Source organism: Leucopleurus acutus (assembly GCF_964270905.1).
Source record: "Leucopleurus acutus genome assembly, chromosome: 6".
Classification (NCBI taxonomy): domain Eukaryota; kingdom Metazoa; phylum Chordata; class Mammalia; order Artiodactyla; family Delphinidae; genus Leucopleurus; species Leucopleurus acutus.
This window is the reverse complement of record NC_139149.1, coordinates 74,487,946-74,514,069: the sequence shown is the minus strand read 5'-3', so window position 1 is coordinate 74,514,069 and position 26,124 is coordinate 74,487,946. Positions and strand designations below refer to the sequence as shown.

General features: G+C 37.0%; 2 protein-coding genes across 3 annotated transcripts in view; one reads left to right on the top strand and one right to left on the bottom strand.

The window, feature by feature from the left end:
- Positions 1–375: 375 nt before the first annotated feature.
- OSGEPL1 (O-sialoglycoprotein endopeptidase like 1) lies at positions 376–12,192 on the top strand. Of its 2 annotated transcripts, XM_082840930.1 has the most exons (9): positions 376–433; positions 1,750–1,990; positions 5,926–6,313; positions 7,102–7,306; positions 7,383–7,531; positions 8,658–8,788; positions 8,912–8,983; positions 10,454–10,560; positions 12,095–12,192. In XM_082840930.1, exons 2-8 carry the CDS (start codon positions 1,770–1,772, stop codon positions 10,530–10,532), a joined length of 1,245 nt encoding a protein of 414 aa, XP_082697056.1. In that variant the 5' UTR covers positions 376–433; positions 1,750–1,769; the 3' UTR covers positions 10,533–10,560; positions 12,095–12,192. The 2 variants fall into 2 exon arrangements, with proteins under 2 accessions (XP_082697056.1, XP_082697057.1); XM_082840931.1 differs by lacking the exons at positions 8,912–8,983; positions 12,095–12,192 and having other exon boundaries at positions 10,454–10,511.
- Positions 12,193–12,272: 80 nt separating this feature from the next.
- ANKAR (ankyrin and armadillo repeat containing) overlaps positions 12,273–26,124 on the bottom strand; it is an 89,319-nt gene continuing 75,467 nt past the window's right edge. Inside the window, exons 19-24 of the mRNA XM_082840928.1 lie at positions 23,689–23,847; positions 22,865–22,982; positions 20,405–20,514; positions 18,412–18,608; positions 16,019–16,065; positions 12,273–14,525 (exon numbers count right to left, since the gene is read on the bottom strand). Coding sequence (XP_082697054.1) covers positions 14,281–14,525; positions 16,019–16,065; positions 18,412–18,608; positions 20,405–20,514; positions 22,865–22,982; positions 23,689–23,847 — 876 coding nt within the window. The 3' untranslated portion in view covers positions 12,273–14,280. The remainder of the gene's footprint in view (positions 14,526–16,018; positions 16,066–18,411; positions 18,609–20,404; positions 20,515–22,864; positions 22,983–23,688; positions 23,848–26,124) is intronic.

Below are 26,124 nucleotides of genomic sequence, written 5' to 3'. Positions count from 1 at the left end.
ATACTTTACCTCCAGAGTAAGCAACGTCATACTTTTCTCTCAGTGGTGTCCAAATTGCAGCCTAAGGCAAAATTTTTTTTTTCTTTTAACGTAGCATAGTGTTTAGAACTAAATGTTATGTAGTCGAATCTGTGCTCGGTCTCCACTAGATCAGTCACTGGCCGTGTGACCTTATAGTATTCTTACCTACAAATCTGGGAGAATTGCTTGAGCGCACCATCTGGGTAATGAGAGCCTTTGTGCTTATATTTACTCGAAGAGTGACGCCTTCTAGGGGAATACCAGCTGACCCTGGCAACGGGACGCGGGCTCCGTGTTGATGACATCACTTCCGGGGCGACAGGTTCGGGCTTCCTTGCACCTAGGAAAGGGCGGTCGATCGGCTTTGCTGCGGAAAGTAGACGAGTAGTAGTTACTGTCGTTCACGAGGAAGGTGGGTGAAACAGCTCAGCCCTCTCTCCACTGATGATTTCGCGCGCCTGGAAAAGCGGTTCCAGTCAGAGTCCCTCGCCTTAGAGCAGAGACCAGCGCTGGCCAAGTGCCCAGGGTTCGCTTGGGATCCTTCCTGGCCCGAACGAGGAGGGCTTCGCACAAGCCTCCTTGGCTGGATTTAGTGACTATAAGTCTAATTTCTCGTGGCGCGTCTGTTGGGGCTGCATCCTCTGCAGGGGTCCTCTGTGAATAGGTCGCTTATCTCTAATCCCTGGATGCCCTCTGCTCCTGTGGAACAATAAAAGTTCCAATATTCGCTCTTTTATTTTTTTCCATTTTGTCCATTAGTGGGATAGGGAAAGAGCCTACTTAAATATCTAGAAGGTTCTAGAACAGGTGATTTGGGAGGCATGAGACTAGATATTTGGCAGTGTGAAAAAACCAGGGTGCTTTAATGATGGACTGCTGTTATTGGGGGCAAAGAGGATTTGGGGAGATCCCTATTATGATAAACCTGTGGCAAAAATGGAGATTTAATTCAAACAATTGTAATTAATGGATAAAATAGGTATTAGGTTACGGTCGTTTTAGTTGAGATGCTCTTTTAAAATGAGCTTTATGAGGGCTTCCCTGGTGGCGCAGTGGTTGAGAGTCCGCCTGACGATGCAGGGGACACGGGTTCGTGCCCTGGTCCGGGAAGATCCCACATGCCGCGGAGCGGCTAGGCCCGTGAGCCATGGCCGCGCAGGCAAAAAGATGAGCTTTATGAGAACACTTGTTTCTAAACTTAGACGACTAAATCTTACTTTGTGTTTTATGTGAACTGTTGTTTTCCGACCAAATGATTAAATTTTTCTTTTGAAAGGTGTTTCTAGGAAATGGAATGCATTGATTTTCATCAGTTCCATTTTGCCCTTACTGATTTTTTTTAAACCACATTTTGTCTTAATTTTAGCTATAAAAAATGAATAGCACTTTTCCAAAGACTAACCATGCAGCTGTTGTACTGTAACATTAGCTGTTTTATAAAGAATAATCAATAGTTTGGTAAGAACAGCATGCAAGTAATAGTAATAATAAAAATTGTATATCTAATTTCCCGTTTTCCCTCTTAAAGAGCATTATATTCATTCATACTGTTATTTATATTAACAGATTTCTACAGACTAAAATTTTTTGCTTTTACAAACCTTTCCTAAATTTTTATAAAACTATATATTGAAAAATAAACCAAGTTTTTGGAATTTTGCTTTATTGAATGGGCTAGTGGCTAATGTCAGTTCCAAATAATAGTTTGTTTCTTTAATTCTTTTCCAGGAATTATCTATACAGTAAATATGCTAATATTGAATAAGACAGCAGGAGTTTTTTCTAAACCATCAAAAAGGAATATGTATGAATTTCTAAGAAGTTTTAATTTTCATCCTGGAAAACTATTTCTTCATAAACTAGTTTTGGGAATTGAAACCAGTTGTGATGATACAGCAGCTGCTGTGGTGGATGAAACCGGAAATGTTTTGGGAGAAGCAATACATTCCCAAACCGAAGTTCATTTAAAGTGAGTAGACATTATCTTGGTAGTTTCCACTTTTTTTTGGAAAAATAAAATGAAATAATTTTTTTTTGTATTTATTACATACAAAAGTTAAATTTTAAGAACTAATTTCTTCTTTCATGCAAAAGTTTCTAATAACTGCCGTAGAAAACCTTAAACCCCTCAACCTGGCTTTTAAGGAGCTCCACAATAAGGTCCCAACCTTAGCTAATCCTGTTGCCAAAAAGAAACTAAACTCCAATATTTATCCATGATTTCCCCTCATGCCTTTTTCTCTTTTGTCCACCTGTTATGTTTCATGGTCTCAACTGAAGTCCTAGGAAAGTATGACCTGACTTCTAGCCTGTGTTAATCACTGCAAAAGAAAGTCCTATTCACATTTACACATATAATTCATATTGGTACTTAAATAACAATATACTGTTGTATTAAAGCACAGAATGGTGCCAGGTTTTTAAACTCAGATTTTTCCAGAGGGCCACCAGGCAGGTTACATAAATAGGTAGGCTGGGTATAATGTGGAAAATATCTATAGGTCACTACTCAGCTCCAGCCAGTTGTTGCCATGCAAGAATGTAGGCCTTATGTTATTTGATTATCAGAATTTTCAAGAGAAAATGGAAATCCAGAATGTTACGGTAATATCTCCCAGATTTTAAAAATTAGTAGGTAATTCAAATATATTAAAATACCATACAGTTCAGATATGCTGTCAAGCCATTAATTTACAACATCTGAATAGTGAAAAAGTTTGGTGTTTTGAGATCACAAACCTGTGTGTGAATCATGAATTAGTGATTGGTATTGGTTCTGACTTGGGAAGTTCCTGATCCTCTCTGATTCTGTTTTCACATCCATAAAATGGGAAAGATAATGTCTATCTTATAGGATTGTGGGGTGCATAATAGAAATAATACAGAATATTAGAAATAGTATACGTGAAGAGGCAGAGTAGGCCTCTGATGGCTACGTATTATATGAAAGGGACTGTGTTAGGTCTTAATAAGGCACAGTGAAATATTAACAAGTCCTTGCCTTTAAGAAGCTTAACCTAATCTTTGAGACATGTTATGTAGACCTACAAGGAAAGTTAGCAGTGCAAGGCAGCATAAAGTGAGTATCAAAGAAGTAGTGCAGACAATAACTTATTACCATGCCTCAGTTTTACAGTTCTTTCATTATTTTGGGGTGTATTGGACATTTGAACATGTAAATGTTAGCTGCACAGAAAGGCCTACCCTAACTACTTAATCTAAATTAGGTACTCCCACCCTGTTTATTCTATATACCATATCCTGCATATTTTCCTCATAATTCTTTTCATAATTTTTATGTTTGTTTACTTATGTACAGTCTTTCCCCCAATAGACTCTCAGCTCCATGGTGACAGGAGCTGCGTCTGTATTAACCACTACACTATGCCTAGTGCCCAGCATAGCACATGACATGTTGCAGGGGTCAGTGGCCTTGAGAGATAGTTAGGCCTTCAATGAAAGAGGATGGAAAGAATATTGTAGGCTGAGAGAGCATCACTGGCAAAGGCAAAGAGGTGAGAAGGTACTGGGCAAACACTTAGTTTAGCTAGCGCGTGAGTCACTTGAGAGGAATATATAGGCAAATAAACTATTTGGTACCATCTCCTCAGCACATCTCATTATTTATTGAATACCTACAATTGCAAGGCAGCATCTGAGGCACTGTGGGAACATATATATGATCCTTTCCTCTGAGCAGCTTACCATATAAAGTGGTTTACATTCTGGTTCAGCCACTGACTAGTTTTTTTTTTTTTTTTTGCGGTACGCGGGCCTCTCACTGTTGTGGCCTCTGCCGTTGCGGAGCACAGGCTTCGGACGTGCAGGCTCAGCGGCCATGGCTCACGGGCCCAGCCACTCCGCGGCATGTGGGATCTTCCCGGACCGGGCCACGAACCCGTGTCCCCTGCATCAGCAGGCGGACTCTCAACCACTGCGCCACCAGAGAAGCCCAGCCACTGACTAGTTTTGAGACCTTGCACCATTTTCTATGTCTTAGTGTCCTTATCTGTGAAATGGTGATAATAATGACAACCAGCTTATAATATTGTTGTGAAGGTTAAATGTGAATTCTTTTAAAGCATTTAGTGCAGTCTTGACAAATAGCAAGGGCTCAAAAAAACCTACCTATTACTAGTAACAATAGTACCTCTCTTACTACTATAAAGTGAAGAAGGCAGATAGGTAAATAGGTCATTGTAAAACAGCATGGCAAGTGCAATAATAGAGGATTGCTTGTAAGAGGAGTTCTTTCTTTCGAGCCAGAGACCTGAAGGACAATCTTGACTTCTCCCTCACCACTCTGTACCCAAATCAGTCACCTAGTCATAGTAAATCTACCTCCCAAATATTTCTTGAAACTTTTCCTCCCACTTTCCACTTAGTTCAAGCCCTTATTGTCTCTTGCCTGGACTCTTGGCTCCAGTCTTGAGGCTAAATGGTTTCACTGCCTCTTTATTAGCTTTGTTCTTTAATCATCCACTTTCCATACTGTCTACAAATTATTATTTGATTATTAATTAATGATTTTATTAATCATAATTAATTCTTTGAGAATAAAGCCATGGTCTTATTCATCTCTTCTGTCTCTGATGCTTAGCATAATCCTTAGAAGATAATACATAGAAGAGGCACAGAAAGGAAGGGGAGTAGGCAAGTGGGAGGAGGAAGAAATGAGTAGGAGGGAGAGGATTTGGATTTAAAGTCTCCCAAATTCCAAGAAAGTAAAAGCTTTTGAGTAGGTGAGTGATGAGGTCAGCACTGTGCTTTTTTTCTGGCAACACCATACAGAACAATTCCAAGGATCAGAGAATGTATCTAGGGAAGTACAGTTAGAAGGCTTTGAATAGACTGAGTTAATGAGAGCTTTTCGAACTTGGTGGTGGCAGTGGGACAGTGCTGACCTTATCAATGGTGATAAACTTAATTAAATGTGGAAAGTAAGGGAAAGAAAGGAGATAAAGATAAGCCTGGAAACCCAAGTGATTAGGAGGTTATTGATGCCATTAACAGAATTGAGGAATATAGGAGAAAAAGTCTCTTTGAAGAATTAAGGAAAATGGTATTATATTATGGATGTGTTGAAATAAGATCATTTCTTTTAAATATTGCCCTCATTGACTGACACAGTACATATTTTAACTATTAAATATTCATTGAATGCCGTGTATATAGATCTTACAACATCAATATTTGAAGGGGTTTTTTTTGAGATTAGAGGTATATCTTGCAGACCCTCTATATTTTTGCTCTGCCTCTCTGATCAGTCACATGCTGGCTAATTTTTTGCTAACAACTTTGCCTTCTAATTCTTTATTCTTGACATTTGGAGTGGTCATCCACTGCTTGTCCTATATGGACCAAAAATCAAAATTACCAATCCAATTAAAGACTGGATTCCCAAACTTTATTTCAGGATTTCAAGCTGTCTGCTGTCCTACCATGAGCTCAAGTGCAGTGTGTTTAAAAATAAACTCGTCTTCTTCACAAAACTGTCTTCATGTTTCTCTCTGTTAGTATTTCTTTTCTTCCAGTCAGATAGATTAATTTTCCTAAAATCCAGTTTTATCCTGTCCTTTCCTTATTCAAGACTCGTTCCTTAGAATGCTTCTCAAAATTATTTTGGTGATTTCATTTATCAAGAAACAAATCCATAGGAGTTTGTTGTATACAGTTTTGAAAAGTTAGAGACATTAAATAACATCCTTAATCACTGCATGGTGAGTTCTTATAATGTACTGTACATTATAAGGCACACATAATTTGAAAATACTTGACTTACTAATGTGTTTAGCTATATAATGGTTAATTTGAAAACATGCCTTCAGCCATAATATATACTTTTTCTTTCTCTATTTTTATAATCTTAAAATTATAAAAAGCTGTTTTTTTTATATCTTTCAGAACAGGTGGGATTATTCCTCCAGTAGCTCAACAGCTTCATAGAGAAAATATTCAACGCATAGTGCAAGAAGCTCTCTCTGCCAGTAAAGTCTCTCCAAGTGAACTCTCAGCAATTGCAACTACCATAAAACCAGGACTTGCTTTAAGCCTGGGTGTAGGCTTATCATTTAGCTTACAACTGGTAGACCAGTTAAAAAAGCCCTTCATTCCCATTCATCATATGGAGGCTCATGCACTTACTATTAGGTTGACAAATAAAGTAGAATTTCCTTTTTTAGTTCTTTTGATTTCAGGAGGTCATTGTCTTTTGGCATTAGTTAGAGGAGTTTCAGATTTTCTGCTTCTTGGAAAGTCTTTGGATATAGCGCCAGGTGACATGCTTGACAAGGTAATTAAGAATTAATATCTCTATTCTTTTCTGTTAAGGTGTCTATTTCAGCTAAATAGTAATAGATACACTACTGCTATTCATCTAAATATTTCTGAATAATATATTAGACTAAAAAAACTTATGTGCAGTAGTAAACAAAAAAAGAGTAGTACATAATTTTATAAAAGATCCCTTCTTACCCATTCTGAATAAAATGATATGAGGTTTACATCAGTATATAAAGGCTCAAATAGTTTGTATATACACGTTTTTTAATCAAATAACATAATATATGAAAGAAAGTGCTTTGTGAAGTGTAACCTTTAAAAAGTGAAATAAGAGGATATATAAAGATAACATAAGGACATTAAAGATGCACAAAGTTCTATTATTAAATGTTATAATTGCTGACACCACTGACAAGCAGATTTCTTTTCCTTTGTTTTAGAATCTTAAAGCCTACTGCCTTATAAAAAAAACCTGTTGCCAACAGCTGAAATGATTGGAAGAAATAGGACAGGTTCTTATTTTTGAAGTTCATCATTAAGCAGTCATTGTCATTTTCAAACCTATTTTCCATCCCCAGTAGAAGAGCAAAAGTAGATAGGAAGGCAGTGATTGGCCACTATTGATCAGGTTGTCAGAAACAGCAAGATTGTCTGTCTTGACTGACCACCAGTTCTGGTCCATGTTTGTAAAAGTATTGCATGTCTTATTCACCCAGGGTAAAATTCATTTCCTTTGCACCCTGGTTTCAAAATGTACAGTTTCATGACATTACAAAAATTTTTGTTTGTTTTTGATAGGTAGCAAGAAGACTTTCTTTAATAAAACATCCAGAGTGCTCCACCATGAGTGGTGGGAAGGCTATAGAACATTTGGCCAAACAGGGAAATAAACTGCATTTTGATTTCAAACCTCCCATGCAACATGCTAAAAATTGTGACTTTTCTTTTTCTGGACTTCATCACATTATTGATAAGATGATAATGCAAAAGGAAAAAGAAGAAGGTATATTTCTAATTAGTAAAGTTGGACAAATAAGTAATCCTGGATTGTACCTAAAAATACCTGCTCATTCCTGCAGGTATTGAGAAGGGGCAAATCCTGTCTTCAGCTGCAGATATTGCTGCTGCAGTACAGCACACAGTAGCCTGCCACATTGCAAAAAGAACACATCGTGCTATTCTATTTTGCAAGCAGAGAGACTTGTTATGTCAAAGTAATGCAGTACTGGTAAGTTTTGTAATTTTAGAATAGTAGTAATCCTTTACAGTATGTTACTTTTCTTCCCAGAGATTAATTGACCCTAAGCATAGGATGAAAAGATCTTTATGCCATATGCTATCGCAGACAGTATGAAATCACGTAGAATAAAAACTAACAGCCATTGGGATTTCCCTGGTGGTGCAGTGGTTAAGAATCCGCCTGCTAACACAGGGGACATGAGTTCGAGCCCTGGTCTGGGAAGATCCCACATGCCGCGAAGCAACTAAGCCCGTGCACCACGACTACTGAGCCTGTGCTCTAGATCCAGTGAGCCACAACTACTGAGCCCACGCGCCTGGAGCCCGTGCTTCGCAACAAGAGAAGCCACCGCAATGAGAAGACCTCTCGCCGCAACTAAAGAAAGCCCATGTGCAGCAACGAAGACCCAATGCAGCCAAAAATAAATAAATAAATAATTCAAAACAAAACAAAACTTTTAACAACCATTCCCTGTACAGGCCTGGCAGCTTTATAGGACATCTGTACAGCCTGTGCGGCAAAAAAGTTCAAGGCTGCATCTTATTGAATTTAAAAGAGGGTTTACAGTATGAAACAAAATGCAGTATAACTGCTGTCATTATTGAAGGAAAAATAGGCTGTTTCCTTCAGATTTATGTTCCTTTGATGAAATCCCTTTAAATGTGCTTAAAAGCCTTGATAAATTGCCTGTGTATCTTAAACTTCATTCTTTGGAAAATTGTAAAGCGAGAAAAATATTTAAATGGTAGGTTCACAAAATGGAATATTACACAAATATCAAAGGTAATAGTTTAAGAATTATGTAGTAAAATGAAAAAAAATGCTTATAAGTGAAAACTGCAGGGTCTAAAATACTGTACTATGATTGTAATGAGAAAAGGGGTAGAAGAAAATACAAAAATGAAAGTGATCATATGGTAATATTGAAATTGCTGGTGACTTTTGTTTCCTTTGCAAATGTTTATTATATAGATATATCACTTGCTCATTACCCACCTACCAAAATGTGATATTGTCTTATTGTATAATGCTGGTAATTTCCCCGGGTTTAGCTCACAGCTTAGCTCATATTCATGTGTGATATTGTTAATTTTGGTTTTCTCAACTTTTTCAGGTTGTATCTGGAGGCGTTGCAAGTAACTTACATATCCGAAAAGCTCTGGAAATCGTGACAGATGCAACACAATGCACTTTGTTGTGTCCTCCTCCCAGACTGTGCACTGACAACGGCGTTATGATTGCGTGGTAAGCCATGGATGTTTGTGCTTCACTCATAATTATGTAAATATTAATTGCCATTTCATCATGCTAAATTTTCTTCCTTTAAATCTTGGGCTAGTTATTTTATTTTTATTGATTCTTATTTAGGAATGGTGTTGAAAGATTGCGTGCTGGCTTGGGCATTTTACACAGCACAGAAGGCATCCGCTATGAGCCAAAGTACGTGGTACCATTCATAATCTTTATGCAAGTTGCATTGTAAAAGTCAAAGCCTGGATTTTGCTTTTATATTTGAGGTTTTCATTGACACTCTGGTGGTACTTGAAGAAAGAGTACATTAATTTTTTTCATCTAACCTAAGCATTAGATACCTTATAAGAAATATTTTTCTTATAGCTTAAATTATATAAATGTTGACAAAGCATAGGTTAGAAACAGGCAGTGGGTAAGGATGATGAATTCCCTCATTGGGGACCAGAATGGAAACCATGTCCATGACCTGGACTTTTGCAGTGTTAGGACCATCTCAGCATCAGCTGCCGTGCTGGAAACTTAAGGAAAATGTGCAAGAAGCATTCAGCTGGGAGACTGGGTTGTGAGTATACTTCTCCACAGGCAGCTGAGAAATGGCCAAAAGATAGCTGTTTTCTGCAAGCCTTATTTCCTCTCCCAAATCAAAGTTCCTAGGAGTAGCACAGTTTTTCAATTTGTTATCAAGTTCTGGTCTTAAGCTAATTCTGGAATAGTAAAAACAGTAAAGCATGATTATGTTTCATAATCTAACAATTCTATTTTCAACAGTGTTTCATCTGCTGTTTTAAACTTTTCAGCATTTTAGTACATAACTATACCTACGTGAACCATAGACTATTAAGGCTGATCATAAATGAACAGTTTAGTTAGTAGTGACTAAACTACTAGTAGAAAGAATCCCTGAAGTTGATGGCCTAGCCTCAGGTAGAATCTACCATCTGATCCAACACTGCCTTCTTGTGGGCAGTGTTGAGGCTGGAGATGATGGCTTTTTTTAGGTTGGGGTCCATTTGAAGCTTTGTATAGGGCAACATTGTACAAAAGCAGAAATCTGAGGCCAAAAGTATTTACTGAGGAAGAACAGAGAAAGAGGGTAGGATCTAAGACCTCTCCTGCTAAGACCTCTCCTGCCACCAGTGACAAAGGAAGGTAGAAAAGGAGCAAGCTAGCTTTTGAAACCTGGAGAATTTCTGAAGTTAGAATAAATGCAGGTCTGACTTTGTATGGTAAACTGTTTTTACCCTGTTAGCTTTGTAGAGCATTATAAGGCAACTTTTTGTTATTTTTTTCTGTTTCAAGTTTTTATTTATTTACAGTATTTGAGAGAGAACTCTTTCAAAAACATCTCAACCCCAAACTCATTGAATTGTATGCATTAAATATGTATAGCTTTTAACATGTCAATTATACCTCAAAGTGGTTTTAAAAAATTGTCCAATTTAGATTTCTAGCCTTCCTTCACCCATTATTCTGGTTTGAGGTCCTATTGTACTTGTATGGATTCAAGAACCACCATCACATATAGTCCGTTATTCACTAGATACATATATTGTTTGTCAGAATTCTAAGCAGATAGTTTGCAGAGCTAGTAACAGATCAGTAAACAAATAATGTAAAATAATTTGAAATAATGTGATTTGTCTGATTTTGATGCAGATGTCCTCTTGGAGCAGATATATCAAAAGAAGTTGGAGAAGCTGCCATAAAAGTACCACGATTAAAAATGAAGATCTGATTTTTGCTTTTCAAAAATATCCCTAAAGGTAGTAGTAAAGTTTTGATTTTTTTGTATATCAAATATATAATACTAATTGTTCATCAAGACTTTCTTTGTTATCCTTTTTATGTTTGATGGTTAACCTGCTCTTCTGAGAGACTATAATAATATGTTATAGTCTTATAAGGGAGTATAGGGTTTTTTTTTATCAAAAACCAAATAAAACATCTTGTGGGAAAAAGAATATACTGATATTGGCAAGTAGAAAGAAAAACCTTGGAAAAAATATAGCAATTCTGCTAAATCCTGGCCCCATATTATACAGGCATAGATCTTTACCCCCCTTTTTCATATCAGGATATATTAGCCTGACTTTTCTAATGAGAGAGCAATTTTAGAAAGGTAGCCAGGTCAAAGTCATGTCAACTCAAGAATTCTAAGTCAAAACAAAAGAATATATGTTAGTAATTATAAAAATATATATATTATTCGGTATCTTCTCTGGAGCAAATGGGATTTCTATACATTTCTTAAAATGGGATTTTAAGAAATATGACATTTTAAGAAATAATGACACCAGGGAAGCATGGGCTTCCCTGGTGGCGCAGTGGTTGAGAGTCCGCCTGCCGATGCAGGGGACACGGGTTCGTGCCCTGGTCCGGGAAGATCCCACATGCTGCGGAGCAGCTGGGCCCGTGAGCCATGGCCGCTGAGCCTGCGTGTCTGGAGCCTGTGCTCCGCAATGGGAGGGGCCACAACAGTGAGAGGCCCGCGTACCTCAAAAAAAAAAGAAAAGAAATATGACATGCAAGTAATCCCTCGAGTGTATATTGTACTTTTTAGTTGGCCACATATATTCACATTCATTATTTTAGAAAGTATATTTAATCAGTGAAAATATATGAGGTGAAAAGGGCTGTTTTATTTTTGGGTAATGTCCTTTGACTCTGACTTTTACTGCAGATATCATAACAGTTTATGACTTTTTTTCTGCCCAGATTAAAATAACTGAATGTACTGTCCTTTGAATATAAGGATGATACTACTAACTATTTAATGTCCTTTGAGAGATTTTGCTATGTTACATCATCCATACTGGATCAAATTGTTAATTTTCTAATCAGTGACTTGCTTTATTGAGAAACTAGAGGTTAAGGATAAAAATCTAGAATGAAAAGATTTCTTATTTTAATCCTTCCTTATGGTGACCTTCCCTTTTGGGAAATTCCATAAGTAATTCTTTTTTCTAGAATTGTGATCGTAGGATATTGCTTTATGATCCTCCATTTTATCCTGGAAATATAATTTATATGAGAGAACATATAGAAACAGCAACATTTATAAAGCTTACATTCTTTGATGTTGAGGTATAGGTATGATGTAATTGGTTTGTAACTATAATTTAGAAGAAACTATTAGTTTGTGAATTCACCTTTTACATTTGGATTTGTATTCTGTATCATGTGAATCTAAATTCACAGAAAGTGTATTTCCTTTGACTGTTACAATAAGAGTGCATATAAACTAATGAAGAAAATTGACCAAAATTTTTTCCCACCATCACAAATTTTATAAAATAGGAATATCGGGCTTCCCTGGTGGCGCAGTGGTTGAGAGTCTGCCTGCCAATGCAGGGGACACGGGTTCGAGCCCTGGTCTGGGAGGATCCCACATGCCGCGGAGCAACTGGGCCCATGAGCCACAACTACTGAGCCTGTGCATCTGGAGCCTGTGCTCCACAACAGGAGAGGCCGCGACAGTGAGAGGCCCGCGCACCGCGATGAAGAGTGGCCCCTGCTCGCCGCAAGCAGAGAAAGCCCTCGCACAGAAACGAAGACCCAATGCAGCCAAATAAATAAATAAAATAGGAATATCTATAATCTAAGTTCTTAAAATTTCAAAGTATCAAAACTATTCCAGATGCTACAAACACACATGTCAAAATTAAGTTCATGATAGAAATCAGGTAAACTACAGATAAAAAAAAACAAGCAAATTCTGGAAGCATTCCATATATTTAGGTCTTTCAGTATTTAGCCAGAAGGAAGGAAGAGAAAGGGAGAAACATTGAACTCTATGTTGGTAAGCATGTGTGCCAGTTAGCTTATAGTACAGGTAAGAGGCAGGCAATTTGCTGAAACTCTCTATATATTGAGGCCTTTCTCATCTTATGTATAATTTTTAAAAATAAAAAGCAAGTGCAGGGTAATAAACATAATCTGTACTTTGGGGCTGTACTTAAGGAGAAATACTGTAAAGTTTTAAGCGTGGTAGGTTGGCCCAGCTAGGCCTAGATACTCAGGAAATGTCTGTTATTGAATGCAAAAAAACCCTGATCATCAACTTTGAAACCACCTGAAGCCAGTTTTAAAGCTCAAAGTTTGCTGTCTAAAGGCTTTTATCTTTTGAATGTCTAGAGAGGCTTAATGTTTCCAATGATATGAATTAACAGTGCTGAATAAATGACACAGGTTTGTATCATTTGAATTATTTATCCCTTTCTAGTATAAAATATGCCATTCTTCTCAGAATTCCACCAGGAAGTTGTGACTCAGAGCTATTAAGATAATTTTGAATCAGATTTGAAGATTAAAGAGGTCTCTTATTGTACAGTGGTTAAGAGCACAGGCTTTGGACTGTGGCACACAGAAAGCCCTGAGTACCTGTAGCTGCAGTCACCACCATCATTACTGTTACGTTAAGGCATGTTGGAGAAAATAACTGCTAATTAATGTATGTGTTCACTGCAGCCCAGGTAGACTATAGAGACAATTGAGCAAAGTGGACAGAGAAAAACGGTGGCTCTTTAAAGGACCCACTGAAACCTAGTTAGCTTTTATATCAAATCCATTTGCTGCTGTATGTGAGAAGCAGACATACATCAAAACTTGCACCTACTGGAAACAATACTGGTTGGGCAAAGACATCACATGATTCTAAGCCACAAAGAATGTCATCTATTCCAGCTGCAAACCAAAGATACTCTGTACATATGGAGAATGGTCAACAGTGGTGGCCACACTTTTTAGCCATACTTTTGTGCTTGATGGGAAATGATTTCAGATTTTTCTTTAGTAAAATGTTTTTAAAAGCATACATTTCAGATTTTAGAAGACTCGTGTACCTGTAGTATTTATCATGAAATATCTTAAGGTAGTACAGTGAGTGTTAACATGTAGGCTACTTTGAATCAGGTCTTTTTAGCCCAGCATACCAATTTAAAAATGTTTCTTATTTTAAAATGTTTCTAACACTTGATATATACACTAATTGTGCCACTTGTGTGAGTTGCTATATCTTAATAGTTTTTTTTTTTCTTTATTTTTCTTTTCTTCGCTGTATGCGGGCCTCTCATTGTTGTGGCCTCTCCCGTTGTGGAGCACAGGCTCCGGATGCGCAGGCTCAGCCGCCATGGCTCACGGGCCCAGCCGCTCCGCGGCATGTGGGATCCTCCCGAACCAGGGCACGAAGCCAGGTCCCCTGCATCGGCAGGAGGACTCTCAACCACTGCGCCACCAGGGAAGCCCCTATATCTTAATAGTTTTAAGTGCAGGCATTCTATTAGAGAAACTTCTACTTATTTTTTGAAACCATATTTCTGACCTGATGTTAAATTCCAGTAGACATGCTAAGGAAAATTTGTTAAGTATCAATATCAAGAACTTCCATTCAAAAAGATTACTCAGTTATGTATATTTTACCACAATTAAAAATAAAAAATTTTAAAAGATTGCTCAGGAATCCTTTTACACTAAAATGTTTTTAATTAGCCTTCTGCAGGCTCCAGATTAGCTTTCTGTACATGTTTCCCAAGTTGGCTCAAAAGCACTATTCTTGGTCTTGATACAGTTGTGATATCTGATGAAATTGCAGATGAAAAGGAAAAAATACTGTGAGAAACAGTGGTCTTTTTTGTTTTGAAGAGTCCCATGAAGTTAGTTACAGGAGGTATAAAAGTCAAAGAATCTCTTGGTTGAATTTTGGGTTTTAATTTTCTTCGGTGCTCTTTCCCTAAAAATTAGAGAGCCACAATTAAGTGCCTCTTTCTTAAGCCTAAGAACCCTAGGTATAGTCTCATTGCTTTTAGTTCTATATATTTCTGTTTTCTTCACTAAAACATACTAAGAGGACAGATCAGTAGCTTCCAGACTTTGAGATGATGCCAGAGTGCAAAAATCTGTGGGGATCAACATACAGTTGCCAACTTTTTATTAGGCCAAGTTGGCACTAGTGAAAGAACAAATGCCAGCTACTTTAAACATCGTTTTGTAAAAGATGGGATATTTTAATGTCAATAGAAAGTGTAAAAGGCATTATCTCAAAATGGAGGACTTTACTTGAATGAAATTAACTTTATAAGAAATTTGATTGTCCTTATTTTTTCTTATGTTACCACAAACCTGTGAAAACTTTATCAGACCGTTACTGGTATACATATTGTTATTCACAAACCAATATTAAAGTGAAGGAATAATGGAACTGACTTTATTCTTTTATGTAAATTACTCTTACACTAAAGAAGCTATACAAAAACCAGATGTTCTTCTACCCATGATATTCAGAAATAATAGCCTCCCACACATACTTAGCTTCCCTCATATCTCCCTGAATAAATGAAGTTCTTTCCTCTCCTTTTCTTTTCTTTCTTTTTTTTTTTTTTTTTTTTTGCTGTACGCGGGCCTCTCACTGTTGTGGCCTCTCCCATCGCGGAGCACAGGCTCCAGACGCACAGGCTCCAGACGCGCAGGCTCTGCGGCCATGGCTCACGGGCCCAGCCGCTCCGCGGCATGTGGGATCCTCCTGAACCAGGGCACGAAGCCGTGTCCCCTGCATCGGCAGGTGGACTCTCAACCACTGCGCCACCAGGGAAGCTCCCTCTCCTTTTCTTATTCTCTCTCTTTCCATTTGTGACTCCAGCAAAGTGATCTTGATTTCAGAAGGTTCTATTTTTGCTTTTGACAGTAAGGTAATATACCAAGTAAGACTGATTTTGGTCCTATACTATGCACGCATGAACAAGCACTAAGCATATACATAAAACCAGTAAGTAATTTATTTTCCCCATTACGTGTCTGATAAGAATTGATGAGTAACATTATAAGATCTAGACTCTGATCTCGCAGGCCTAGGCCACTCAGCCATCATCTGCCAACTTTGTATAAAACTACATAGTATCAGTGGAAACAGTGTGGTCTCTGCCCTAAGAAATTATAATATACACAAGTTGTACATGAAACAGAATAATAGCAAGATCGTAATTAAAGTCATTTACATGTGGGGAAAAAGCAAAGAGAGGGATTTCTGTCAAGTGATATTAGTAGGGAAGTCTTAAAGGGAATGATTAACATGGGCTTGTAAATGGGAAGATATTTTAGGTATATAGAATTAAAAAAGCATAAGTTTACAGGTAAACATGATTTTTGGTAGTCCCTACATTTTGAATTCTTAGAAATGAACAATTATAAAGTGTCAGGGCTAGAAAGTATAAAAGAAAAATCAATTACCTTTTTTAAAGACAGGAATTATGGATGGTCCTCCATTTTTCTCCAGACTAAAAGGAAAACATTTTTATCACAAAAACTAGATATATATAAAGACTTAGTACACCCAGGTACCATGTTCAGTGCCTAATGGTCTAATTTATACATTACCTGTACTAACTATGCATGTTACCTGTAGGTGTTTTATATTCTGTCACTCGCTGACTCGCTTATCACCCAAAACATTTGGAAGAGTAATTCTGCTTGAAGTGATCAGGGAAAGCTCCATGGAAGAAGAGACACTTCAGTTAGACTCTGAAGAAAATAGGTCTTTAAATGGATGAGGTGGGGGGCGGGTATTCCAGATAGAGGGAATAGGATATGAAAAGTTACAATACTATAAAACAGCATGGCAAGTTCAAAGGGCACTAAGTAGTCTGGTGTGATTGGAATTAAAGGTATCTGGAGACATGATGGGAGATAAGCTTGGAGGATAAAGATTAGGTCATTTTATGTATTAATAAGAGAAAATTTAAACTTTATTTTCAAAGCAATGTAATACCTATGAAATGTTTCAAGCCAAAGAATAACAAGGTATACCTAAGTTAATATGATGTGTGTGGCTTTAAAAGAAGTATTATTTAATCATCATCCTGTACATGTAACATATAAATATGGTATTACACAATTTCCCTGGTAATAAAATGTAAGTCTTGATTAAAGTTAAAATATTAAAACTGCTTATCACAGATGTGTTCCTGGTTAATTTGATGAGGAACATTTGCTGTTGTCAACTTTAATGAGGCACAGGCCCCAATCTATTCAATAGGCCAGCTTCATGGCTATAGGGTTACCTGAAACTAGCTACTCTTAGGCTCAGAGTACTTTCATGGAGGGTCAGTTAACAGTAAAATTATGGCTCTCTACATACTTCAAAATTTATACATCCAAAGACTTCTAATCTGCCATTCTTGGGGCTGAATAGGGGTGTGGGAATAGAGAAGTAGAATATACTCCAAAACAATGAAAACAATGATGTTGTGATCCCAACCAAAATCAATCTACTTTATGTTTCCAGTAGTGGAATCAAGGAATATTTTGTGGAACTTAATCTTTTAGTGCATTTCCCATAGTTTCATTTACATCAAATTCCTTTACAGGATTTTTATGAAAATTAAAGGGAATAGTGTATGTAAATGCTCTAAGGAGAGTGCATAGAATTATTATTAGTTATGGGAGTAATTGTTATTTGCTTACCAGTTCCACCTCACTTGGTAGCCATTCCTATAAGTTTACTGACCACTTGTTACTGCTTATAATCCTGAAAGTTGAGTGTTCACAACTCCAGAGGGTGCCATTCACCTTACAGTCATTGTAGATTTGAATGGTTACTACAACCATTTTCCAGGGGATGGCAGTAAAGTGTACTGAGGAAGGGGCATCTTTCTCTAATTCCCAAAAAGTTGCCGTATGGGCTAGCTGTGGGAGTGACTGTAAAATAATACTTCCATTATTTAAACTAATTTTTTGAATTGGTAAATATTACTTTTAACATTGTCAATTAAAGCAATTGTAATTTAGTTTTCCCTGGCTTATTATATAAAATTAGATAATCAGTTTGGGGTTTTCAGTTTTTCAAAGAATTCAAATTAAAGTGACTCTGAAGATATACTCATTTTTCTCTATACTTAAAATTGACTTATAGAACCATGATATGCTGTTGGGTCCTATTCTCTTCTATTATCGTAGAGTTAATAATATATCTTGAGTAGTTCTGTTTCCTATATGTAAATAGCACTATTTGCAGAGATTTGTAATTCAGCTACAATTACAGAAGAGAAAATATGTCCATTGTAAGGAGATTCTCCTCTTCTCTCTTTTTTCAGAAACTTAAGTTCATGATAGAACTATAACACTGAGGCAAAATCATCTGAATAAATGCCTGGCAAACTTTGCCATAACTTGAACCACAGGGTCTGATTTAGCCCTGTTTCTGCCCTGGGAATTTGGCCTAGCTTTGGATCAAGTCTAAGAATCCCATTTGATGCCAAGGTCATAGTGGCATTCCCGGTTGCCTCAGAGCTCTCAAATGTACCCCAGTCTACAAAAAAATGGCTTCCTGGATCAGACTTGGAGGCAACCAGTCTTCCAGAAACTTTTCTGAAAGGCGGATGAATAATCCTGGCCAGACAGGATCCCCAAGATCAGGTTGTATTCTTGTCTGCACTTACAGTTCTGTTGCTAACTCGGAATTAAAACAGGCTTTGGCAATGGACATTTAGAATGAAGTTTATCCTTTGTTTTACAATGCATAGATTCATAACAAGGACGGTTCCCCGTGTTTGATCTTCCTTAAACTTCCTTAAAAATGCCTCTCAGTAATTTTACTACTGCAACTTCAAATATAGAAACAATACCTTAAGGAAGGAAGTCCCACTCTTTGTTGCATTTGAAATTCCTTTAAAAATGCTGGGTTTATACTTGCATCTCTGCTGATATTCTTTGTTATACGAAGGAACTGATTAGGCTTATTCCTGCATTCCTTTAATAAGATTCGGAAAGCATTTGCATTGTAAGTTAAGTAGCCAAGAGCACTGGAGCAAGCCATGCGAACCTAAATGAAGAGGAAACAATTTCTCCTTAACCATTGAGCTTTGTTCTTAAAATATCTAACCCAGTGCTCTCATTAAATATTTCATAGGAAAGTCTCTGTAGCTATGTATAGCAAATATGTATGTCAACTGATGGCACTCTATAGATAGAAGCATAGCAGCAATATTTTTAGGGAAGGCTGTCAATTGCCATTGATTTCTAGTAGTTGTTCTCAGTCCTGACTGCATTTTTAGAATCACCAGGAGTTTAAAAAGAAAAAGCCCACCAACTAAATACAGACTCTCTTAGTAGAATCTGGCATTGTGTATTGTTTTTAAAGAGCCACAGGTGATTCTAATGGGCAGCCCGAGTAAGAACCTTTGAGTTTGAACTAAGACAGTAGGTCTCAGTCTTCATTGTGCATTGGAATCACCTGGATAACTATGAAAATCATGTCTGTATTCCACCCCCTAGAAACTGATTTAATTACTTTGGGGTGCATTGAACTGAACATTGGGACTTTTCAAAACTGCACAGGTGATTGTAATATAGGAAACCAAGTTAGAGAGTATAGCATAAAAGTAAGTTAAAAATAAGCAGTACAGGGAGGCAACTCAATTTTCCACAGCAAAACCAAAGAAACAAGCACAAGTATCAGGCCATGGGACTCCAGAAAAAGTAATTATTTCTTTGAAGGAAATACCCTCTGCATTTGACTCTGAAGTAATTAGGTTGTTCATATAATTAATAAAAGTATATTCCTGGGAAGTTCTTAGGAGAATCTGTTCATGGTGGCATAAGAAATGTCAAAGAAAGGAACATAAACCAGGCCCATGCAGGGTATCAGAAGGTTGACATAGTGGTCTTTACACTGGCATCTGACTGCTGTATATGCCCAAAAATCTTCCACACCTTGAACAGTGGTTCTGGACCAGCAGCCTCAGCTTCTGGGAACTTGTTAAAAATGCAAATTCTAGGGCCTACACCAGATGTATTAGATCAGAAACTTTGTGAATGGAGCCCAGCAGTCTATGGTCTAACAAGTCCTCCAGGTGATTCTGTTGTACCCTAAGTTGGAGAAATACTGCCTTAGATCCTGTGGGAAAAGCAAAGGAAACACTACTATGTGTAGTAGTGTTTTAGAGGCAAAACACTTCTGTGGCCAGCCTGGTCTTCAGGTACCCTCACTCTAACCCTGTTTGGCAGGTAAGGAAAATTTTCCAATGGATTCCACTTTCATTCACTACAAATAATCATAGAAATGACAATGATTTTAATTATAAAATATTTTATAAATAATTACAAATTTCTGTATTATCCATGTACTTATTTGTAGACTGAATCTTAAAGATTGAAGTTAAAATGAATTTGCACATTTTGTGGAAACCACAATTGTGAATGGCAAATGTAGTACTAGAAAAATAACCAAATTTTGAGTTAGTAATATGAACTTTTTTTTTTTTTTTTTTAGGTATTTCTTTATTTTTTTTTAATTTTTTTTTTTTTTGTGGTACGCGGGCCTCTCACTGCTGTGGCCTCTCCCATTGCGGAGCTCAGGCTCCGGATGCGCAGGCTCAGCGGCCATGGCTCACGGGCCCAGCCGCTCCGCGGCATGTGGGATCTTCCCGGACCGGGGCACGAACCCATGTCCCCTGCATCAGCAGGCAGACTCTCACCACTGCGCCACCAGGGAAGCCCAATATGAACTATTATATGAGACTCAACCTGTGGAGAAATTAGCCTGCAGAAGTGAGAGAGAGGCAAATTATATTTTAGAATACTCTATTTTCAAATTAATTATTATTATTATTTTTTTACCTCTTCTTGCCTTGAGTACAAATGATAGCAGAGCCGTTGGATTGTCCCTAATGTGGTAAATGCTTCTGGAATACCACCTCTAGAATGAGCCAGGGTAGCTATTAAATTCCCTATAAATTAAACAACAAGAAAAAAAATGCCTGTGTTATTTAATTGGTATAAACTGATATACTGTGCTTTCATTCACTTGCATATATTAAAGTATTAAAAAAGGTTTGAGGGACTTCCCCGGCGGTCCAGTGGTTAAGACTTCACCTTCCAGTGCACGGGGTGCGGGTTAGATCCCTGGTCGGGGAGCTAAGATCCCACATGCCTTGCAGCCAAAAAACCAAAACATAAAACAGAAGCAATACTGTAACAAATTCAATAAAGACTTTAAAAATGGTCCACATCAAAAAAATCTTTAAAGAGGTTTAAGTCTCAAGACATCTCTATTAATGAAGACCTGCTGAGAAAAAGCATGTGTGTTAAATATAGAATAAACTTTCCCCAAAATTATGGTTTGGTTTTCTGTCACAAATAGTAAAAGTTAAATAGGTTTATTTAAGAGTGGGGAATTTTGAAAAATCAGAGGTTTTCTTCCTCTTGGCTTCAGAATATATTTTGTTTTGAGCTTTTATGGTTTGTTTGTTTTAATGACTATGAACATAATGTTTGAACTACTGTAAGAAAATTTAATGTCCTTTTTGCAATTCAGATGGCTTTGAGTTCAGGGCTTAATGGTATTTTAAAACCAAGTAATGTATTACTTATTGAAGTTTATGATCATTGAAGTTCTTGCCATAAAAAGAAATGTTTTGAGATTGAAGTAATAAACTGATCTAGTAATTAAATAAATGTGCAGCTACGAACTTAAGATTGTTTCATTCGAATTCGTGTTTTATTTTTAGAGCTTCCGTGTGATATTCTTTCACAGTATTGTTGCTGTGTTGGAATAGGTGTAACACAAATTTTAAGACATAAATGTATTTTTACATTTGTGGATGGATACTTTATTGAGGTATTAACTGAGTTTTTGTTCTCCTTGTATTTTTTTCCAGCCTCCATTATAAGCCAGGAAGCCCTTTGTATTTATTGCCTCAGGATGAGGAGGGCTGGGTTGTATGGCCTAGAGCAAAAATTGTCTAAAGATAACCTTTCTTTCAGGCTTATATTTTCAAAAGCCTGAGTTTATAGAAGGCATTATGCCAGGGGGAAGGGACAGAGGAGTCTTTAAAGATAGGGAGTAAGAAATGGGGAACCAATGGGGAAGGGCAGAGAATCTAAGACTAAAACAGAGATAGCAGGAGCTTTTAGTGAAGAATGGCTAAGTGGTGTACATAGGAAAACTGGACACTTGGCAACAGAAATCTCAGTCTCTGCAAAATTTTATGCTTTTGGAACATCTGGAAACCATATCAACTTGGACTTGAGCATGTCATTTATTTTACATTATACCTGAGGCCTGAATATCTGGCTTTGCTTGAGATACCCCAGACATGCATATGGCTCTGGAGATGCATATGCCTCCAGTGGTGGAGTGCAGAGAAAGCCCAATAATTTTTGAGATTGTTTCTACCAGCCTGGGAAAATTAATATTTGAAAGCTAGAATAATATGGCATTTCTTGCACAGAAGAGTTTGTAAAATTGAAACCCACTACAATTGTTTTTCAGAGTCATAGAATTACTACGACATTGAATTAAGAATGTTATTTAGATAAAAATATATTTAATAACTTCTTTTAAACATGTATTTTTCCTAGTTTTCATCAGAAAGTTTTTGTTTGCTTGAATTTACCTTCCATGCCAAGTAAATACACTCCATAAAAATGTAATTTTATGGCAGCAAGTGGAGATTCCTTCACTGTGTTCAGTAATCCATTTCAGTTAAAAAAACAAATACTTTACTTTTTGGTAGTTGTCACTCCATATGGCTGTCGTTTTGATACTGTTTTATGTTGTACTGAGCATGATAGATCAAGAGAACTAATGTATTGATCATCTGGAGAGTTAGGTCTAGATAGACATAGTCACACAATTAGCACTAACTATGTCAAGAACTCTGTTGGACCATTTTGCTTTGCTATATTGGATAGCAACGTAGAGAACTCTTAAATATTAGACAAATATGCACAATTAGTCAAAAGGAAACCAGACAGAGGTTATCAGTATAAATCTGCCAGTATTATTATAAAGCAGTGTACAAATTTTGTTGTTGGTAGCTCATAGTTGAATTCTCATCTTACATTCTGGAAAAAGTAATTAGGGGTTCAAAAAAGTAATTAGGAAATCAGAAAGGTTCTATTTGGGGTGCACAGTAGTCTTTCATTGTTCCATGTAGCCTTAACTCTGGAGTTCCGTGTAGACTTATATGAGTTCATTCTTCAAACTGTGTGACAGAATATCAGGCTTATTATTTTATTATTGCTCAGATTACCAAAAAAATTTTTTGTAAACAGTTTTAGGTGGATATTTCTTACCTGTCAAGGCAATAGTAGTGGAATGAACTGAATACAGACTATCAACTAAAATAGTAACACCTCTTGCAGTCAAAGTAATGTGGTCCACATCTATAATGACTTTAGCTAATATAATAATCTAAAAACAAAAAAGAGGCATAGAATCATTAAACATTTTCTACTCAGCTTCTGTAATTAACCTTTTATTTCTGAGGGGATACTTCTCGGAAAAGTAAGAGGGGTAATTTGGTATGATTCAATGAGAAGCGAGCTGTGTGGGGAGGACCTAGAGTACATATCCCTATCTGATCACTGCAGTGACCATCGTAGGCTGTATTATTCTTTCTACGACGTTTGCAACTTTTGCATTGTTGAAGTATGGGTTCATAGAAAATACTTCTAAAGGTCATAGGATAGAAAAAGAAGAATAAGACCAAGAAGAATCCAGATACATAAGGTTGTCTACATGGTTGAAGAATTAGGTGATCAGCTAAAGATCTGCAGTTAGAAAACTTGTCTTGGACACTACCATGTTTCTCTACCTATTTCCTTGTAAAATAGGGTTGATGAAAATAATACTATATTTCTATCAATCTGATAGGGTTGTTATAAGCATCAGATGAGATATAAAGACAAAAGTGCCTTGTGACTTGTAAAATTCTATATAAATGAAGAAATCCTCATAGATAATGGAGTTTTTATGAAGTGAGGAAGGGACTGGTGTCAAAAATACTGTGAATTTTACAAAAGCAGTAAACGTTTTTCCAGATCCAAAGTTTATTCTAATTTTTCAGTTTTCACTAAAAAGACATATTGATTTGAAGTTTTAACCTTCAATTTTATACCTGAAAAGCTGCCATTGCCTTCTCAGTTTCAAATGTTGATTCAAGAAAAGGTTCAAAAGTTGATATGGTTATTATTCCACTTTCCAATATTAAGTATTGTTGAAAGCGACTATTGAAGGCAAAAAGGGTTAACGCATAGCCTGCTCTTAAACAAATATCCTAGAAATAGGAGAAACATGCATTATCTTTAACTTACTTCATTTGTCATGTTACTCAAGGGTAATACGTTTTGAATTCTTGCATATTAAGATACATTTCATTCGTATCTCTGGGAGTAAAATATGACATTATTGGGGAAAACAGATAATAGAGTTACCCCAGAATGTTACTGAACAGATAAAACAGAGAATTAGGTTGTGGTATCAAGGAGAAGAAAAGAGAAAAATTTTAATTTTTAAATGGAATGTTAGATTACTGATTATGCAAATGAATACCTAAATGGTAATAGGAAACTCCACAATTTCATTAACCTTCAACTTTTGTTTCAACGTATTTTTCTTTCAATATTTTGAAATAGAGCTGATAAATCAAAACTTCTCTTGTATAGCATGATATATATTGAATTTTATGCATTGTGAGATATCTGTCATTTCTTAAAATAAGTACAAATTTTACAAAAATTCTACTGTACTATATTCTAAGGGAGAATAAAAGAAAAATGATTTCCTTTTAAAAATCGCATTTTAACATTCTGGGAGTGGGCAAACAGAGCAAAAGGCAATTCTCCCTTTGGCAGTCCACTTGCCAAAGATTAACAAGTATGGTCCATCTTCTAGAAAGACCCAAAAGATACAATCCTATCACTAAATCTTATTTATAATATTTTATTTGAACATAGTAGTACAGAGAGAGAGAACCATTAATCTTAGTGTGAGAGAACCATTAATCTTAGTGAGTTTTCTTCTGCTGCTCTTAATCATATAAAAATGCTATAGGTACATACTGAAATATTTACAGATAAAATTATATGATGCCTGAGATTTGCTTCAAAAGTAATATAGGGGAATTGAGGGAATATATAACTAAGATTGACCATGAGTTGATAACTGCTGAAGCTAGGTCATGGGAATATTTGAGTTCACTATGCTACTTTGTCGTTCTTTTTCTGATTGAAATTTTCAATAATAAAAATTATGTACTGGTGCGGCTCCCGAGAGCTCATAGCACAGGAGCAGAGCAAGCACCGCCGAGGCCCCGGGCCCCAGGCGGCAGCAGCGGCGGCCGGGATGGCAGGGCAGGAGCCGGTGGCCTGAACACTCTCTGCAGTCCCTCTCCTGGGTCTTCATGGGCCTCAACTGCCCCAGCCTCCAACTTTTCCGCCCTCTCCCTTCCCTCCCGCAAAACTCCAGCAACAAAGAAAAGTAGTCCGAGAGGGAGTGGTGACACGTGTCGTCGCCCCTCCTCGCCCATGAAGGCCAGGACTTACTGAAAAATTAGAAAGGAGAGGACGCAGATAGCAGAAGCAAGAAGAACTACAATCCTGCAGCCTGTGGAACAAAAACCACATTCACAGAAAGACAGACAAGATGAAAAGGGAGAGGGCTATGTACCAGATGAAGGAACAAGATAAACCCCCAGAAAAACAAATGAATGAAGTGGAGATAGGCAACCTTCCAGAAAAAGAATTCAGAATAATGATAGTGAAGATGATCCAGGACCTTGGAAAAAAAATGGAGGCAAAGATCAAGAAGACGCAAGAAATGTTTAACAAACACCTAGAAGAATTAAAGAACAAACAAACAGAGATGAACAATACAATAACTGAAATGAAAACTACACCAGAAGGAATCAATAGCAGAATAACTGAGGCAGAAGAACGGATAAGTAACCTGGAAGACAGAATGGTGGAATTCACTGCTGTGGAACGGAATAAAGAAAAAAGAATGAAAAGAAATAAAGACAGCCTAAGAGACCTCTGAGACAACATTAAACGCAACAACATTCGCATTATAGGGGTCCCAGAAGGAAAAGAGAGAGAGAAAGGACCAGAGAAAATATTTGAAAAGATTATAGTCGAAAACTTCCCTAACATGGGAAGGGAAATAACCACCCAGTCCAGGAAGCGCAGCAATTCCCGTACAGGATAAACCCAAGGAGAAACACGCCAAGACACATAGTAATCAAATTGGCAAAAATTATTGAAAGCAGCAAGGGAAAAATGACAACATACAAGGGAATTCCCATAAGGTTAACAGCTGATTTCTCAGCAGAAACTCTACAAGTCAGAAGGGAGTGGCATGATATACTTAAAGTGATGAAAGGGAAGAACCTACAACCAAGATTACTCTACCTGGCAAGTATCTCATTCAGATTCGATAGAGAAATCAAAAGCTTTACAGACAAGCAAAAGCTAAGAGAATTCAGCACCACCAAACCAGCTCTACAACAAATGCTAAAGGAACTTCTCTAAGTGGGAAACACAAGAGAAGAAAAGGA

Bases quoted from the DNA above. Each gene is read 5' to 3' on its own strand.
- OSGEPL1 (XM_082840930.1), top strand. From the start codon at position 1,770: ATGCTAATATTGAATAAGACAGCAGGAGTTTTTTCTAAACCATCAAAA. The intron at 1,991-5,925 runs GTGAGTAGACAT...TATATCTTTCAG, and splicing joins CAAACCGAAGTTCATTTAAA to AACAGGTGGGATTATTCCTC. The intron at 7,532-8,657 runs GTAAGTTTTGTA...CAACTTTTTCAG, and splicing joins GTCAAAGTAATGCAGTACTG to GTTGTATCTGGAGGCGTTGC.